This window comes from Ovis aries, chromosome 17 (genome assembly GCF_016772045.2).
Source record: "Ovis aries strain OAR_USU_Benz2616 breed Rambouillet chromosome 17, ARS-UI_Ramb_v3.0, whole genome shotgun sequence".
NCBI classification, from domain to species: domain Eukaryota; kingdom Metazoa; phylum Chordata; class Mammalia; order Artiodactyla; family Bovidae; genus Ovis; species Ovis aries.
Window position 1 is genome coordinate 54595370 of NC_056070.1, and position 19935 is coordinate 54615304.

The 19935-nt window shown below is 40.1% G+C and overlaps 1 protein-coding gene across 1 annotated transcript; it reads right to left on the minus strand.

Moving 5' to 3' along the window:
- Positions 1–815: 815 nt before the first annotated feature.
- PPP1CC (protein phosphatase 1 catalytic subunit gamma) lies at positions 816–18624 on the minus strand. Its single transcript, XM_027956509.2, has 8 exons — positions 18374–18624; positions 8175–8306; positions 7221–7451; positions 4610–4714; positions 3436–3659; positions 3093–3227; positions 2082–2142; positions 816–1206 (listed from the first exon to the last, which is right to left on the minus strand). The coding sequence occupies exons 1-8, from the start codon at positions 18426–18428 to the stop codon at positions 1136–1138; spliced, it is 1014 nt and encodes a 337-aa protein (XP_027812310.1). The 5' UTR covers positions 18429–18624; the 3' UTR covers positions 816–1135.
- Between the last annotated feature and the right edge of the window lie 1311 nt (positions 18625–19935).

Consider the following 19935-nt stretch of genomic DNA (forward strand, 5'->3'; position numbering starts at 1 on the left):
CAATGGGTTACAAATGGCTCAATTCTACAATCCTATAGGATTTTGAAATCCTGGAAGTGATAAAATTGATAATGTCCAAGGCACAGATTAAAGATTTATGAAACTGATACAACTTGTTGTTCATCTTCTTCTTCCGTTAGAGACCTGGGAGAATATCGTTAAGTAGAATAAGAAACTCTGAATTTGTCACAAATGTAGAGCAGGAAGGAGCGAGAAGCAGCTAGACGTCACGAGGTCACCCAGGAGCACACTGGGGGCACGGACACGGCCAATGCCCCAGGGCCAGGGCTTGCAGTACAAACTATGCTCTTTTCTCCCACAAGCAAATGCTGGTTCAAACAATCCCCACTAGGTGGTCCTCTTTCAGCTCCCTATGAGACAACCAGTTTTTGATAGAAGAATGTGCTTTTCAAATGACACACTCTCCATCCACTTTTAATGTACCAGAGAAATGAATATGCATTCAACACACTTGTGAAAAATGTAGGACACAACATTGTGTTTCATATGAATTAGGGAAGAGAGAAAAGAGCAAAGGTTTGTGTATAAAAACACTGGTGGTTGACTTAGAATAATTCAAAAAGTAGCTCTTGAATTTTATTGCCAAGTTCAAATAAACCCAGACAAAAAATATGGATACAGATGATGTCACACAACTCACCAAGTCCCACACCTCCCTAAATAGCTCAATCTCATCTCTCTACTTCAGAAACTTAGTTATATCCAATAAGAATTTGAAGAATGAGCATCCATATTACAATCCATCTTTGGAAAACAGACTATTTGAAGGAAGACAAATCCAAATTGAAACTGTGTGGTTTCCAGAGCAATTTATTCATTAAAATCTATTCAATATGCCATCAACAGTTCTCCTGTGTGTATTGTGCTGATAAATTGACACTGAGAGGATTTAACAAGTTCATCATTTAATAAGTCTGAATTAATTTTCACCACATGGTATTGTACACGGTCATCTGTTGAAACAGATTTCTTTTTAACAGATCTTAGTTTAAAAAAGTCATATACTGTGAGTTCTGTATAAACTGGTGGATAGTAAGTTAGTTCCTTTGTTTTGACTTATAAGCCTCAACTTCATCGCAGAATAAAGAATGTAGGCCAAAGAATGCATAATCGGTCACTCGTATAGAACAGTATTGTTTCTATAATTTGAAGCTTTCTGAATGGACGGGTTCAGGCCTGATGTAACTGTAAAAAGATTACTTAATGAATAGACTATATGGAAATCATACAAAATGTAATTAACTTTAATTATTAATAGCTTAAACAGCACTATGTTACTAACTGCTATTCAAACTCAAAAACCTGTTTTTGAATCCCCATAAAGGTGACAGGTGTACACAACCATGCCACCTTGTACTTACTTAGGGGAGTGTCAATATATATTTCAACAGAAACTTTGGCTTCAGGAAAAAAGTCACAAACATTTAAAATAATGGCTTTAATCGTCATTTTAAGTATACCGTAGGGGAAAGTGTGCTTTAATTAAATATACATACCAGTGATGCTGGCAAAGTTGAAAGTTACTCCTAATGTTGATAGCTATAAAAACTAGTTTGTACATAAGACAATGAAAAAAAAAAGCAATCCCTTTGAAACAAAAAAGTTCACAGTGGTTTGTATCCAACAGTATGCATTTTATGACAATAACATGTACAGATTGAGCACCCTAGGGCTCTCTTTATATCCTAAAGAAAATGAGCATTTACATTATTTATGGGCTGTACTGAATTAAAAAAAGATCAGTTGTACACTCACCCCTTAGACAGGGGACACTGTCCTGAGTGTACAGCTTTAACACCATTAATGTTGTCTGTAAAAGGAACAGGGAACTAAACAAAACATTTTTCCTTGGGAGTGGAGAATCTTTCATTTGCTGTTATAACCAGCAAATACCATTCATTAAGTCAAAAATGGAAAGGGGAGCCCCACAAACACTATTTGAGCAAGCTGACCAATACACATTACAGTTTTAAAAATGAAGGTTATGTACTATATGTTACAAGTCCCAACTAGGCAGTATCAAAATGACATCTATTTCTTTGCTTGCTTTGTGATCATACCCCTTGGAGGTGTGACGGGTCTTGTGGCATTCGGCTTCTTTTTCTCCGCAGGCTTTAAAATCTGCAAAGATTCAAGACAGTGTATTTTAGGAAATACACTTAACCTCAAGTCTTACATTTCACTCAAATCTTTTGTTCAGAAAGTTTGTTTAAAATTGACCCAACAACTCTGAAAGCTCCACTGGCGTATTAACACAAACCAAGCTGACAAACATTTTGGTAATAAATACTCTTATAAACCGCTATGATATATGATCTGGACAAACTGTTTCGCCTCTGGATAAAATGACAGTTTTTTGAAGTCACATCTTTAGGTATCCCTTCTGACCCAGGGGATATAGTTCTTTAGAATAGTGTTTCTCAAACCCCTAGGGGATCATGTCATAATCTCTGGGGGTTGCAAGACCTGATAATTTAAAAATAAAAAAAGTCAAAAACACTTGTTTTAATTCAGTTAACTGATGACTTGACTTCAGTGGCTGTGTTTTTGTTTATGATTGGGTAAGCCTGAAGTCGTATAAGTTTAATCATAGTAATTGAATGAGAAAAAAACTGCAGACTTTATGTGTAAATGATTCTTTTGTGCCAAGTGACGGCCAAATGATGTCACGGTCAATCACTAGAGGTTTTTTAGAAACAGAGACATGGAGGGAGAACTGAGTCATCACGTGGCACACCTGGCGCACGGCAGCGAGGGCTACTTTCATGTGGTTTAATTTCAGCGGAACACGGTACTAACACTGTAGCTTTAGACTTAATGTCTCATGATTTTAATGTATTCAAATAATATGAAAAAAGTTAAATTCAATACTTGGGGCAAAAGTTCTATGATCATTTCATTCTTTTAAAAGGAATTCACTCATTACTGAACTAGGACAAACACCAATTAAGGGAAAATAATAATTTTTCAGTCTATTCCACATAAATGAATATAGGCAGAAATTAGCACTTTTAAAAAATCAATAAAATGCAGACATAATAAAAGGAAACAATGCTGAAAACATCCTCTACCTGAAAAGAACACATTAGTGTTTCGTCCACACTCATCATGGCACCTGCATTGTCAAACTCTCCACAATAATTGGGCGCAGAAAACAGAGTGACCAACTGCCTCTTTGCAAAAAATTCATATCCATCTTCAACCACCTTGGAGAGAAAATGTTTTCAATGTGAACGGGTGCAAACTTTAGGTGAGTAAAATCACTCTTCAGTTTCCCATTGAGCCTGATATCCTGTAGGTCATTTCCAGAGACATTTTGTATAAATAAGCAATACCTACCCACCAAAATCAACAAGGAGAATCTGTGCTCACACACATGCTCTTAAGTGTACATGTAAAATTCAAAATCAATACCTGATGGGCTCTACATATAAGATCCAAATCATGCTTATGGAGAAATTTTGCAACCACTTCTGCACCAAATGTGAAGGACACTCCTCTGTCATTTTCACCCCAGCCTAAGACATCTTTATCGGGGTCAGACCACAAAAGATCACAAAGAAGACCTTGATCTGGTACATCGGTTGGTCGCATAATTCGCCGAATCTGCTCCATAGATTGAAGATCTGGTGATAAACCTATTAAATGAGGGGGAAAAAACCAAAATGGAAGAAAACACAATTTTAAAAGGGAAGTCAGCACTTTAATATTTCCCTTTCTCTTCAGAGAGACTCAATCATGAACTCTTTGGTTATCTTTTCTTACCTATTAGCTTTTGTTAAAAAGGGACGGGGGGTGGGGGACACTGGAACTTGTTACATGCACTAATTTGTGGGGCAGTGTGGGCCCAAACAGGACAAGGAAAGTTACTTCAACATTCAGAGCACCCTAATGACCACTGTAGTGACCGGGCGTAGAAGATGCAGACACTCAGGTGATGAAGCTTTCTAGGAAACGTGCACTGGCCAAGGACTGTAAAGTCAAACCAGCTCAGATATAACTGGCTCTCAATCTGACTTTAAAAATCACATGTCCAACTCTACCAAAACCAGTATATAAGTACCTAAGGAGGGCAAGGATAGTGGTTTTATTAAAATATAGTCGAGTTGGCTTTTTGATGGTTGTCTAACTTCTGACATAGATGAAAAGATATCCTCTTTGCCATTACTATTTTAATTACATCATATAAAGTACAATCACCAAGCAAAATAACTTTTAACATCTAAGTCAGAGAAATTTCTGAAAGGAAAAGACCAAAAACAGTCCAAGGGAAAGTATATTCACATTTTCAGTATCCTACAGAGTCTATGGTATAGCACATTGTTTATTTTATATTCGAAAATACTTTCTACTCTAGTTTCAAGACTAACTGTTACAGAGCCTAGAAGTCTTTGTAACAAATCAACTGCATACTTTGGACTTGTATCCGGATGATCCTGGATGTGCCAGAGTGGACTCCTGGTTTAACACAGCAGTACAGGAGAGTCACCTCACAGAGGAAGTCATCCGAATGTTAATTCATCAATGTCAAAGTGTATACCCTTTAGAAGAATCCAAATCTACATGGAATTAAAATCAGCCCACATACCTCCATGACAGCAGAATATTTTCTCATCCACGATGGCTGCTATCGGTAAACAGTTAAAGCAGTCTGTGAAAGTTTTCCATAGTTTAATGTTATATCTTCTTTTACCTGTGGAAATTTTGGGATGGTTAAAAGAGAGACTGGTGTTCTGCAGATACATACCCTCAAGATAAGTCCTCCAAGGCAATATTCAAAAACTATGCTTTTATTAAAAAAGAGAGAATTAGATATATATAATATTTAAGAGATGTATGATTTATAAGCAACAACTTAGTTTCATATGCACTATTTTAAAATAGTCTGAAAACAGAATTCCAGATATACTGATTAAGGATTATCATTAAGCCTCAACAATTATTTGATAGCACCAACTCTGTCTGCAATATAGTCTGTTCTGTCCACTCTCAAACCATAGGTGGGTTCCATTTCCAAAGGCGACCAAGAAACAACTCACAACTCACTCTGTCGGCTTCTTCATCAAAAATTAAGATTCTTCCTCCTGTTGCCTGAGCATCTTATTAACTTAGTCCCGGGCTGCTGCTTTCTTTCCTCTGTACATTTCCCCGCTAAGGCCACCTCAGACCGACAGGAGCATCTGGCTCCAGAAAGATTCCTGGATAACTGCCAAGGCCTCTTCAAGCTTCCAAATCCTCAGATTCTGAGCCAGAACCCCTAATGCAGTTTCCTATTACCACAGACCAGACAGCTCTGGCATCAGAAAAGTGTAACACACATTCACATTTTATCCAGCAACAGATACCTCAGCTTTTCCAGGACTACAGTCACAACATGGGCAGGGGGAATGGAGGAAATGGTAGCACAGAGTGCCTGCTACACTTAGGAAAAAAGTACCACGTTCAGCAGTGGCTTTAAAATCCCTTCATGGAAAAATAAAATAAAATAAAATAAAATCCCCTCATGGAAACCTACATTTGAATAAAAAATTCCAATACAGTACAATTTTAACAAAATTATCAATGTTTTCTTACGTTGGTAAACCATCCACTGAAAGCCACCTATGTCAGGATACTTTCAGGCCCACAGACTGGGTGGCAAACTATACCTCCCTGATGGGAGAGGGGAAAGCTGCAGTACAAGGTCATTCATTACATGAGTCTTGAAGACAAAGAGTCAAAATTGATACTATTCAATGCTGACCTTCTCAATGATTAACGCTTCTAATAAAAAAGAAACCAAAAGTGATGTAGCCAACACACTAGGAAGTATATCACAACAAAGAGACTGTGTGAATTTGAACTTTATCAAATAAAACCTCAGAATATTGGCTAACCGCTATATAAAAAGGAAACTGTTCTAAACAGTAGTACCTGTAATGAATTCCTAAAACACAATGTTATAAAATTCTCTGCCTCTCATTTCATTACCTAAATAGTGACTGCCTTACTAGCACTTCTCTGACTCGTTGTCAATATCAAATATCTTTCTCGCCCACTTCATTCTTTTCTTTTTAAATTTTACTGAAGTAGAGTCAATTTTCTCCCGCCTCATCTTATGAACTGGGTGTTGGACTACACACATACATACAGTCAAGGGAGAGGCTGTGAGTACGAGGACTACGTTTATTATGAAGGTAACCTTTCTAGCAGTGTACTTCTAACAAAGAAACTAGATGAACACATCCAAGTGAAACTGACACGGAGTACACCACACCTTGCGAGACTATAGGTTATGATTATAGTCTAGGGTACGGCCACAGAGACAAAACCAGTCTTGTAATTATACTGCCAAGTGCTAGTAATTCAAATTCCTTAACCACTCCCACTCACAGAAATGATGAATACAAAAGGAAGATGGAGATAAGGATTTAAAAAAATTCTTTAATTTATAATTACTTAAATAGCATCAATAAAAACTCCACTGAAACTGATTATTTTCAAGGCTTTAGGAATCCTGTTCCTGTCAATTATCAACTCAAAGTGCACCTTCAAAATGGGTCAAACAATGCATAAATTATTCAAATATTTTTAATTAGCTTCCCCTTGCTGCCCTGTTTTCTCCTTTCAGCACACAATTTCAGATAGTGAGTACTGTTTTTCTTGTGTGGGTGTGCCAAAGGAAAAAGAACTATATTACAAATTACGAAAGTTATTTGTACATTCCAAGTTTCCATTTATATGCAACATCTAGAAAAAGCAAACCTATAGAGACAGAAAGTAGCTTAGTGCTTACACATGACTGTGGTGATGCTTGTGTCATTCTATCAATTTAATTCACTCAACTGTACACTTACAATGGATGAAATTTTATCTCAATAAAGTTATCAAAAACAAAGCTATCTATTTGGACAGGTTCTCAGAGTTGTACTAAAAATTATCTGCAACTATTCACAATTACCTTAAAAGCAATCACCACTGTTATCTCTATTTCCTAATCTAATCATCACATCATACAAGAATCCAGGGCATTATCATACTGTAACGAATGTTAATTTTTTTAACACAAGAAAGAAGCCAGGACAAAAACTAGTCAACGAAATAGTAAGCATGAAAAATGGCAACACTACATCTAAACTCTCACAAATCCTCACAGAAACATGTTCAGTTTATGACCATCTATCTCAATGTAAGAAAATCTTCCTGTAGAAAGTACTTACATTCATCATAAAATCCATAAATTCTATTGATGCTGGCACATTCGTGGTTTCCTCTGAGAAGAAAAAAATTCTCGGGATATTTGATTTTGTAAGCCAACAAGAGGCAGATAGTCTCCAGTGATTGTTTTCCCCTGTCCACATAGTCCCCAAGAAACAGGTAATTGCTTTCTGGCGGGAAACCACCATACTCAAAAAGTCGAAGCAAATCATAGTATTGCCCATGGATATCACCTAGAAGCAAGAATTTTATTATACAGTGTCTTCATTTGTATAGTTCAAACCACCCACATAACTAATTTCCACTGTTGTGTAGTATTTATTTAGTCCAACAGAGCTTAGTGAAAATTTTAAGTGTATATCAGAATCACACACAAAACTCAAGTAATTAATAATTTATTTTGCAGAGCAGATTATTAATGGTTAGGCAGGCCTTCGTGCCAAGTAACACGGTTTCCCTTTCAGGCTGGCTGATCAGTATCAGATGTCCAACAGCTCCGTCTCTAGGGACCGTGCCAGCAGAAGTGATGCACTCTTAACAAGCCCTGACCCCACGTGAACAAAGGTAAACACACACACACACATACTACACCCACCAACACATCTGGCTTTCTATGTCTCCCTGCTAGATACTGCCAGAGAATGTTCCTTTGCTTTAAGCTTATACATAGGTTCAGGCCTTTTCCTAGCTCTCCTTTCTGTTTCCGTTCCTTTCTTCTGCAATGTTTGTATTTCTTTAGCAAAATAATTTTAAGAAATTTTGAAGCACATCTAAGTAAACTCGGTCCATTAGAGGTATTTATTCTAAAGCTACAATTATATAATGTAATTCTAGGTTATTCATAAACAGTACATAATTCTACTGGCTAACATAATATCATCTATACACCATCTACATATACCATTGACTCAGTCAATTAATCACATAACCAAAGGAAACAGTGCACCGAAACTTACCACATATCTTGAGTGGTGCTTCAAGTTCTAGCAGGATAGGCTGACTGAGAAAGATCTCTCGGGACTTTAAGCACAGTCCTCTGATTTCATTCTCCTGTAGCTGGACATTCTTACCAGGCTTGGACCCTCTCACTGTAGGGGGAGAAAAACCCCAATTTAGTCAAGTGAAGTCAAAGTAAGATTTCATATAAAAATTAAACATATATGAAAAGGCACAAGCTTTAAATAAAGAGGAGACAAGAACATAGGCTTTTAGGCGTAATCTTCAGGACACTTGTAACAACTGGCCTTGTTCACCTGCAGCCCACTCACCAGATCAGCTCTTTTATCATCAGCCTTATTGAATCAGCCTTAGAGACTGTCATGTTACTCAGTCAGTTCTAACAAGTCCCACTCAGGATCTCAATCAGATCATGATCTCTATCTTGTGCTGTGCTGTTGTATGCCTGAATTTGTGAATACACTCATGTCTATACAGGGCAAAGGATGTCAGCGTTTGCTGTGAGAATAGTTTCCTAGAACTGGAACAGGTAAAACTTGAGAAAAAGGAGGAAGAGATCAGGGCACAGCACACATCACATCAGAAGACTCGAGTTCTACTCACTATCAAAGTGAAGCACAAGATTTCCTCTGGCCTTATAATAATTCATTTATCAGCAGGTAGGTAGCAGTAAGAAATGAAATTCTGTTTTGACTCTAGTTGCAACAGATTAGACAGTTATTAAGCATATAACAAACAGCACTGCACTGCCTGTTATTTAGTCGTCAAGTCGTGCCCAAACCTTGTGCAAGCCCATGGCCTGCAGCCTGCCAGGCTCCTTCCTCTGTCCATGGGATTTTCCAGAATACTTGAGTGGGCTGCCATTTCCTTTTCCAGGGTAATAAATAACAAGGAGCACTGCATTACTAAATTTACCTTAATCTTACAGTTATGAAGTGGCTGCTCTTGCTGCTCAGTCTCTAAGTCGTGTCTGACTCTTAGCAACCCCACAGACTGCAGCCCTCCTCTGTCCATGGGATTCTCCAGGCAAGAATACTGGAGTGGGTTGCCATGCCCTTCTCCAGGGGATCTTCCCAACCCAGGCATCAAACCTGGGTCTCCTGTATCGCAGGTAGATTCTTTACCATCTGAGTCACCAGGGAGGCACCAGGGAAGCCCCTTATGAAGTGCCAGGGTCTGGTTAAATATGGGGACTGATTACCACCAGATTCCAATCAAAATTTTAACACTTGTTTTGTACAAAGGATTCATGAAAGGAGCCATTCTCTGAACTAGAACTGAAGCAAAAACACAGAACCAGACTAAGTACAGAACTAAGCCTACATCTTTCTACCATTAAACCCAATATAAAGTGATAAGCAGATTAAATCAATGTTGTTAATTTAAACTTTATCAGTTTTGAAGGCTTTATATTCAAATTCAAAATCATCTAGCCTAATGATAAACAAGAGCAATATGGTTAACTGGTTTTTATCTAGCTTTGTTCTGTAAATATCTAAGTAACATTACAGAGTAATAAAAATTGCAAGTTAAAAAAATCCTGGTATCTGCCGAGATTTTTTTTTTTCTATTAAAAAGGGCTGTGCCCAAATTTGAAAAATACTGTCTTAGGGGAAGCCCTCTTTCAGCCTGAATAGCCACTGAAATGAAATTCTCTGAGGAAAGAAGCTGAGCAGAAATGGAAGGGTGTTATTTTTTTTCAATGAAAGACAGTAAATAAGGAAGGATGACAAGGGGAAAGAGTTAAACTCTTAGAGGGTACAGCGAAAAGAAAATGCTGAGTGCATTGGACTGGCAACTAGAAACCAAGTTTCTGTATTGGTTTTATAGTCTTGAGCAAACCACCTCTTTGGACTCCAAAACATGTAACTGAACTAAGTGACCACCAGTCTCATGCTCATCAAATATTAAGAAACAAGAATCGACTAAAGGGAAAGCACAGTAAGAATAATCTTTGAGGGACTACACTAAATGGACACATACACAATACAACAGCAACTGGGTTGTTTGTGAAACAAAACCGACTTTTTTCCAGAACCAAAGTAATTTTTTCTTTCAGACACACACAGGAGAGAACTCAAGAAACCCTCACAGTGGAAAGATCGTGGGATCGTTGCTTTATTGGCCAGAAAACCCCAATCATTAGTGATTTTACCACAAGTCAGCCAGAAGGTTGGGCATACTGCCCAACAGGAAACTTTATTTTTGGCTAGGGGACTCCTAAACACTTCTGGTTTCAAAGGGAACCTTTTTCAGCAGAGGCCCACACTTGTAAGGGAACAGCCCACTCTAGGTCTTTTAGAAGACTTATACCTATAGGGAACACAAGCCATACTTTTAATATGAATGCTATCAGATTAAATCGTTGCTGCTAATACACATTTTACTCGTTTGGAGACTTCCAACTACAACCTTTAGACATAGTTCATGATAATTTTAGTTTTCTTAATATGACTGTCCCTGAAGTATCAGAGCACAGAGATTAGTAAAGAACAATACTAACAATTTTTTAAAATTTATTTTTAATTGGATAACTGCCTTACAACGTTGTGCTAATTTCTGCTGTATAATACTGCGACTCAGCAATAGGTATACACTTATCTCCTCCCACCCTCCCATCTTCATCCCACCCCTCTAAGTCATCACACAGTACCTGGCAGAGCTCCATGCAACACTAACAATTATAAAAAGTGTCCCTAATGTGGACTGAGGATTAAATAGTTTTTCCAGAACAAATCAGGATTCAGTTTATGTCTGAACAGTGCTCATTAAAAACACAGTCACAAAGCTTCTTAAATTCCCAACAATTAGCTCAAGAAATAAAACTATATAAACAGAAACTCCATCAAAACCATCTACTAACTGGCAAATACCTGCTCATCTTCCGAGACTGCTTAGATATCACCTCACACTGGAAAACCCCTCTTAGCGATCGTCTCTCCCCTTAACAAGCCGGCTTTATGCTTTCTGAAATGCTCTCCCAACACCGTCCAGCACACACACTGTATTATAATTGCCAGTTCACCTCTATCTATTCATCCTGGTAGAATGTAAACCTCAGGACCACAGCACTAGCCCTGCAGTGTACATGCCCATAGCCAAGGCAGTAGGTACTCAAAATCTGTTGCATGAATGAAAGTCTGAATAAATCTTCGTTCATTTGTGGCATGACAATTAGCATGCACCCCAGACTATACACTGATTAGCCAAAAAAAAAAGAACAAAAACCATGTCTGTGTTTTCAAATTACAAAGCAACAGTATCATTCTTATAGGCTTTACTATAGTATTTTTCTAGTTGGGAAAACTTAGGATTACTCTTTAAAATTTATCTAACAGAAAATAAAGATTTCAAAATGGGTTTTGGCAGTCTAGGTGAACACAGCAGGCATTTCTTAGAGATGGTCTATTAGCTGACAGGATAAGCAATCTACTTCACTATTTTCAGGGTCCACCATACAGAATCATGTACTAGTCATAGCTAACACCTAGGGAGCACTTCCCATGTGCTGGGTTGCTGCACTAGGAGGCTTTATTTACAGTGCCATTCAATACAACAATCCCATGAAGTCAGACACTGTCACTTCTCTGTGTTACAGGCTGGAAGAGGCTCAGTGACTTGGTCCAAGGTCATAAAGCCTGTAAGGAGGACACCAGGCCCCAGCTGACTCTAGCTCTGAAGTGGTGCTTCCACCAGACCACTCTCCCATTTAAGAATTTGTTCTTCATCTTGAAAATATGTTTAAAAAATATGGCATTAACTTAGAAACTTAGTAAGAAAACAAATGAAAGCAAGTAAACAGCACACAACTGTTTTTTGCCATTTTGTAAGTTCATAAGCAATAACAAAGACGAAAAAGTTAAAAAAAAAAAAAAAGAATTTGTTTTCATTATACTTCTAAACCAAAAGAAATTTTATAGAACAAACTACTAAACCTCTATACAGTCATTGGTGCTTAAGAAAAATTTGATGAGTATAAAAATCATAAGGCATCCTTACACACAGGAAGCATTAAAAATTAATGCAATCTACTTGTTAAGACTATCAATATTCATTTTTACCATGCTTTACGCAAATATTCAACAAAATAGCTGCTGGGCCCCTACTACCTGCCACAACCGGTGATAGATGCTGGGCATCCTCTTCTGGCAACAGGCGAGACAAGAACTTTGTCCCTTTTCTTGAGAGGTTTACATTCTAGTACAGGATTCAGAAGATAAGACAAACTAGGTAACTGCAGATTATTATACATTCTGCACCGAGAACTACCCCTCTATAAAAATTGTAAAACTAAACGTTTATCTTAGGGACAACATCTTCAACACCATTAAAAAGACAAAGGCTGGCATATCTATTTTATCGCTATTAGCTACGAAGAAAAAATACAAACAGTACAGTGCTGCTCAATACACATCAGTCACTCTGCACTTCAGGGCTGCCCAGGTGGCTCAGCGGTAAAGAATACACCTGCCAAGCAGGAAACACAGGAGACTTGGGTTCGACCCCTGGATTGGGAAGATCCCCTGGAAAAGGAAATGGCCATCCATTCCAGTACCCTTGCCTGGTAAATCCCATGGACTGAGGAGCCTGGCAGGCTACAGTCCACGGGGTCACAAATAGTCAGCTAGGACTCAGTGATTAAGCAGCAGCAGCAGCAACACTGCCCACTCCAGCCCTCACTGTGCTGTGGAGGACGGAAGAGACGTAAACAAGAGAGCCCCAAGGTGGGAAGCTCATGAGTTGTCTCCTAATGATACCTTCCTAAGTAGCAGTTCAAACTGCATGTATGAAGTTATTTCAACAATTGCCAATGAGATCCAAAATATTCCAAAAGAATTTCATTTTCCAGGCAGAATGTTTCTAGGAAGTCCAGGTGCTATATACTGTAAGGAAATAAAATCAGCAGGCACAGCGGACATATATAGATTAGTGACTGGTACATTAAAATGGTCCTTAGGTCTTAGGCACGTGACTTTTTTTTTTTTTGCAGCACTTCAAGGCTTGCAGATCTTAGTTTCCTGACCAGGGATTGCCCTCGACAGAGACAGCTTGGAGTCCTAACTAGTGGATGGCCAGGGAATTCCCAAATGTCAACTTTTGAGTAAAAGCTTTTATCTGGCTAAAACGGCAGATTCAGAAAACTGCATTAGGGCTGTTACCAGCAAAGACTGTTCTGTTCTACCTTATATCATCATTTATTTATCTGGCAAATCACTCACATGAGCACATGATAAAAACTCCTATGCAATTTTATACTAAACAAACTGATAAAAACTTGAAATAACTTAAGACTACTTTGGGATTGGAGAAGGAAATGGCAACTCACTCCAGTGTTCTTGCCTGGAGAATCCCAGGGACTGGGGAGCCTGATGGGCTGCCGTCTATGGGGTCGCACAGAGTCGGACACGACTGAAGTGACTTAGCAACAATAACAACTTTGGGATTACTTATGAGGGATAAGCATGTATTCCTCTTGCCCCTTAATTGTTGAAAGAAGGTCACAGAAAAGGAATAGCATACCCACCAAAAAGCCTCAGCTCAATTATAATCAAGTTTTAAAATCTAAAATTGGCACAACCAGTATAAAAATAAGTCAACAGAGATTTTGCTAATAAGAAAATCCTATTAAAAGGTGGTAATCTTAACAATATGCCACATCATATTTATTCTAGTGACAATAACCTCACAACATTTGACAAATTTAGGAAAATAAAATCTCAAACCAAAACAAACAAAAAACACTGAGCATCTAACATCAAAACTTTCCCACAAACAACTGAGGTCTTTGCTACAAAAACTGTAAGCCACAAAAAAGTTAATCAAGAACCATTCAGTTTCACTGCAAAGTCACCAGCAGGAAGACATCCACTTTTTGGCCATTTTAATTTCTAAGCCGCCCTCTCCCACCTTGACTTTGCTAACTGCTGGTGTGATACTTTGGGCATTTAAAGGTGACATCAATTTTCTCAAGGCATATATACAATCAGGATGTAGCTGCAAAACACTGTCTATTGCTCTCAATGAAGAACCTGGAGTTTTCTACACCTAGAGTGAAGACAATTCATTGAAAAATCTTTAACTCTCTACAGTCTAACCACCTACGCTTGATTAGACTTGACATCTGACCCTACATTTGTACTGAGTGGCATTTTCATAAGCCTTAATATTAGTAACAGACAATCTCCTCTAGATGAGGGATGCCAGTAAGCCGAGGGGCGGGGGCGGTGAAATTGGAGATTGCAGATAAAACATCAAGACCATTAAGTAAATCATCTATTCTTACATGCTTTGGATACAGTGGTCTGATCCTAGAACATACAAAATTTGCCCCAGAATTCTGTACATTGTTCTTGAATTAAGACTTTTCAGTTTCCTCATTTACACAGCGATTCCTATCAGGGTATTATCTCCTTCACATTCCAGTGTTCAAGGTCTACTAACACCCTTGAGAGTAAATTGAGTGAAATGACCAAGTCTGCATATCATCTCCCTGCTTCAATATCAGTAACCCTCACCTACTCAGGCAGACTGAATGGCAATGGCACATGCCTGCAGTTTCACAGATACAGAACAATCTCACCAACCTCTACGGTGGATGTGCCATTAATGCATGGTGCAGCCTGGCATCCACTCCCCCAGCTTGGAGGAGGAAAGCCTGCCTGCTCCCGCAGTTTACATTCCCTCAAGCATCACAGAGTGACACACCCCATCCTGTTAGATTTCACTGCTTCCTCCTGCTACGGTCAGGCGAGAGGGCAGTGGGCACAGAGAGCAGCCCTTCCCCAGCTGCAGTTTAGGACTGGTGCAAGCTGCAGATCACAGCTCTAAGACCTTTCTCTTCTTACCTGTAGGACAGAATGCAGCATACAGTTGACATGTGGGAGGGGAGAGGGAGGTCCTCACAATACAGGCTTCTTGGAAGTTAAGGGTATTAGTAACACACAACTTTACGATTACTGTCTTTATCAACAAAATGCCCTATGATCATTAATCCCAAGAAAGGCGTCTAATTGTTAAAATGATCTGATGTGTAAACTCATTAAGAAAGATTATTTTTGTTTTCCTTGGTCAGCATTTTGAGAATTTTTTTCTTGTGTCATTATGTTTGTCCTTTATTATCTTCAGGACCAGGGACCACTGTCTTTTTTTTTAACATTACAATACAAACATGTTTCATTTCACATCAAAAAACTAAACACAGGGATTACTTTGACAAATTAGAGGATTAAATTCATAGAGCCAGGACAGAAGTCACATTTAAATCACTAATGCAAATCAAGCAATTGTGCAGAGCCTGACACAGTCCTGCAGTTTGACAACCACCATTCTCAGAGGTGAGATGCTTCTCTCAAAGCAGGACGAGAAATTACAACTGTCTGCTTTGCAAGAAAACCACTAGCCATCAATCATTCTCTGTATGAGATCACTTACAAAGCTAATCTGACTCTAATCTCATTTTTCTCCAACACAGTAGGACTACCAGACAAATCAGCAGCTGGTTTATTCTCTAAATCCAAAGTTTTACCATGCATTTAAGCAAGTGAACATCAATAACACACAAGAGTGACAATCTCAAGGTTTTATCACTTGCAAGGCAGACCTTCCTGGGTGGGTGGCAGAATGTTGCCTCCTTAAAGAAAATCTGAAAGTTTAGAGTAGCAAATAACTGCAAAGCTGTAGTGACTAAAACCTAAAGCAAGACGTTTCATTAGATAAGACTTCACTTTTGAATGGTCTTTTTAGTACTATCACTGAGCTACTTCTCAACTAGCTTGTATAGTCCTCCACCTTAGACAATTCTGAAAATGTAAAAAATTCTAAAAAGGTCATAAAACTCACATTCCCTCCATCTTCAGATATACTTAAATCTTAATGAAAATTTTTAGAGGAAAAACTTTGTGAGGCATTAAAAAAAAAAAAATCACAAAACTTATCAACATCTTCTACCCTGGAAAGATATACATATATATCTTCAATAGATCATTTTCAATAGTTTCTCTGCCAATCTAACATTGACGAGAAAAAAAAAAAAAAAACAAACGTTAAGAATGTTGAGCAGCTAGTTTATTCCCGAGGACTGAAAATGCACTGCTGTACTAATTTCAATGAAAAAAAATGAAATGTTAAAAAAACCTGGTTTTCCAGCACAACATAACATGTATAGAAACTATTAAGAAATAATGACTGATCTCACTGTAAATGATCCAGGTTAATCAACGCAAATTCCTTAGCACAATTTAAAAAATAAGATTAAAATTAACAAGATGTTATATGAATATAAAAGTTATGGGCAACCCCACAATTAAGACCTAACTAATCTTAAAATTCTGTTTCTAATCCACAGCTTCCATTTTTTCCAGCTTTCTCAAAGAAATAAAGCCACACATGTCCCTGCATAGACATGCAGAATTTACAATTTTTGAATGAAAAAAATTTAAGTTCTTTTCCTACAGCAAATTGTTTTAATCCGTTTCTGACCCACTGCTGTCTCACATAAACCAAAGAACTATATCAACTAATATTAAAAGTGTGATTCCTCTAATAAACGGCAGATACTGAATGAACAAGGTTTTCACCCACAAATGGCAGTGACATTTCAGGGGCTCATTTAACGAGTTTTTGTTTTGAGACACTATAAAAGGAAAAAAACCTTAACAGAGATTAAGAAAAGATGAAGTTTCATTCTCATGACTTAAAAGATCTGTAAATTCTAACATCAGAGCTGTCCAACTGTTTAGGCTCGACTCCATCTCTGAGCATTTACAGTCCAACAATATTTTAGAATATAAAGGCAAAAATGCAGTTAAAACTCAGCCAAATCTACATTATCCAACACTCAAGAAAAGGATCTGAATTCTTTCAAAGTTAGGAATTAGACGTTATTATTAATAGATGTGCTCTAGAATTCAGGGGTGGTGGGTGATTTTATTTCAGTGTCTCTCCTTAAAATCCGAACTTCATCCCTCTCCCATCCCACATCAATAGAAATCAATCGCAAGACACCTCAGGAGTTTTAGGTCAGTCAAAACTGAAGATTTATTTTAACCTTTGCTCAACCACTGGACACCTTCCTTCACACATAGGGTGACTTGAATGACGTTGAATTCCTGGCTGCCTGGGTTTGAAACTTGACTGTCACTAACTGGTTAAGTGACTACACTTCTCTGGGTCTTAGTCAGGAAAAAAAGGCATCTACCTGGTGTATTACATGAAATCTGTGTAAGGAGCTCCAAAAAATGCCTTACACACAGTAAGCGCTTTAGAAGCATGGCTAATATGATTTTTGCGACACACGCAAAGTACTGGAGACAACTCATTAGAAAAGACCCTGATGCTGGGAAAGACTGAAAGCAGGAGAAGCGGACGAGATGGTTGGGTTGGATGGTATCACCGACTCAACGGACATGAGTTTAAGCAAGCTCCGGGAGATGGTGAAGGACAGGGAAACCTGGCACGCTGAAGTCCATAGGATCGAAAAGTCGGATGCGACTAAAAGACAGCAAAATGCAGTCAGTGAACGCAAAGCGCTTAACAGAGCTTGGCACATTGGAAAGATCCTAACGAAACTGTCATCACTGCCGGTTTCACGATTCAGAGGCAGGTTCAGAAAAGAGCGCGGAGACTTCCCCGGGATAAAGACAACTTAAAAAGAATATCTGGGAGGGTAGAAGAAGACAGGTTCCAACATCTCTCTGAGAATGAACGTTCGTTACCGAGTAACAAGTAACTGGGCCCCCGACCCCAAGCCTCACAAAAAAATAAAAATAAGCAGGCTAGGAAAGAAGCCCTCAAGCTTGGTGAAATCCATATCCGCATCTTATTGCTTTCCAAAAGATTGAGAACCACGAAGTTCGGAAAGAGCAGTCCAGTAGGTTGGACTGGGGCCCCCAATATTCTCCAAAGATTGGTCCGGAGTGCCGGGCGCACGGGGGTACGTACCGGAAACGTGGGGGTGGGGAGCGGAGTTTTCAAATTTCACGGCCAGGAGAAAGGCTGCACCCTCAAGCAATGAATGAGCGGAGCCAGGAGGGTCCGCAGGTTGGGCCAAGCGCGGAACGCCGGGCAACCTCCCTCCCGCGGCAGTCCCCGGCCCGCGGGCGAACTCGCGGGGCTCACTCGTCTCGGCGCAGCAAGCCCAACAGGCCTCCCAAATCCCCCTCCCCCGCGAGTCTCCGGAGCCGCCCGCCGCCCCCTTCACCTTCCAGCAGCCGTTGGATGATGCTGTCGATGTTGAGTTTATCTATATCCGCCATCGCCTTCCCACCGCCGACCTTCCCGCAGCGGCGCCGCCGCCGGCTCGCGCCCGGGATTCACACCTCCTTTCCCACGCCACGGGCACAGAGATGGTGGTGGTGGCGGCGGTGGCAGAAGCCGCGGTGGGTTCCCCCCAACCGCCCCGCTCCCTGCTTCCTCCTTCTCTCCCCACTGGAACCACGAGAAGAACAAAATGGCCGCCGACTCCTTAGCCAGCCTCGGGCGGCGCACGAATGCGCGCGGGGGAGTGCAGCGGTCCGGCCGGGACTTCTTTGTGGGCCATAGGGCACCCGGGAGGGGGCGGGGCCAGGGAGATTGAAGGAGGCGGGGCCAGAACGCGGGAATGGGAAGGAGACGGTTGAGCGTAAATGCGCTCGCGCGCGGAATCCTTCCGCCAAACGGGCCGAGCAAATAGGCCCCCTGGCGGGAGCGTGAGTTGCAAAGTTGAACGCGGGAGTTGGGGATGGGGGAGAAGATGCATCTGTGCACTCGAGGGTTGCGGGCTCCGCAGGACACTGTTCACTGCGGCCAAGTGTTTGCAGACCTGGCCATGTGAAAAGCCCACGGAGGGAATTTGGGTGTCCTGGAATTTCCCCTTAAGATAAATCTGTGGTAGAGGTGAACAGTGAAATAGGTTGACTCTTTTTGGCTTCAAATTTGCTAGAATTTAGGGGGGAGGGAAAGATACATTTGATGGTTAATTTAAAAAGTCCTCTCCCAGATAAATAAAAATGTTAGGTTATTCTTTCTGAGTGGTGGAAATATGGGTATTTGTATGCACATTTTTGTGCACTCTGTAACTTACATTTGGGGAAAAAAATTCTTTTTAATCTACCCTCAAAAAAATTTCATCATCTCTCTCTGGATTATCTTTCTTGAACTCGCGAAGTTATATAATCATCGGAACGGTTTACCCTGATTCCGGCCAGAGCGAAGATGAGCGAGCGTGTGCAGCAGATAAAGGAGAATTTGCAGGTTTGCGGTCGGGTCCCCACTTCTGCAGATACCCCTGAAAACTTTGGTCAATTTCCATCGGCTTCTCAGTCTCCACATATAATCTCTCTCCAGGAGATCCCTCCAAAATGTGCCACCTCCGGGGGCTGCGTGTCGTCTTAGCTGGGTTTGAAAGTGCAGTTACACTCAGCAAACGCATCTGCTCTTTTGGATCCTGACCTTTTCATTTAACTGCTTTTTTCCTGCAGCGCTTTACAGTTTGCAAAGCCGTTTCCCTCCCGCCAGAGAAATTAATTTTGTCTCTCAAGGCACACAAAATGCACGAATTCCCAGCCCGAAATATCGAGATCATTGTGCCACCCGGGCATCCAGTCTCAAAACCGGTGTTCCCCCCGGGGCCCAAAAGTGGTGGGGCCCAGGCTCCTTCCACATGGACCCGAGGCCTCCCTGCGGCTGGCTTGGAGGCGTTAAGGTTCAGAGATCCCACCTGCTTGGCGCAGTTGCTCACTCAGCTTTCCCCAGTCACCAACTTACCCTCCCGTGCTGTAACTC

Bases quoted from the DNA above. Each gene is read 5' to 3' on its own strand.
- PPP1CC (XM_027956509.2), bottom strand. From the start codon at position 18,428: ATGGCGGATATAGATAAACTCAACATCGACAGCATCATCCAACGGCTG. The intron at 7,452-8,174 runs GTAAGTTTCGGT...TCTTGCTTCTAG, and splicing joins AGCACCACTCAAGATATGTG to GTGATATCCATGGGCAATAC. The intron at 3,228-3,435 runs GTATTGATTTTG...TTTCTCTCCAAG, and splicing joins TTATATGTAGAGCCCATCAG to GTGGTTGAAGATGGATATGA.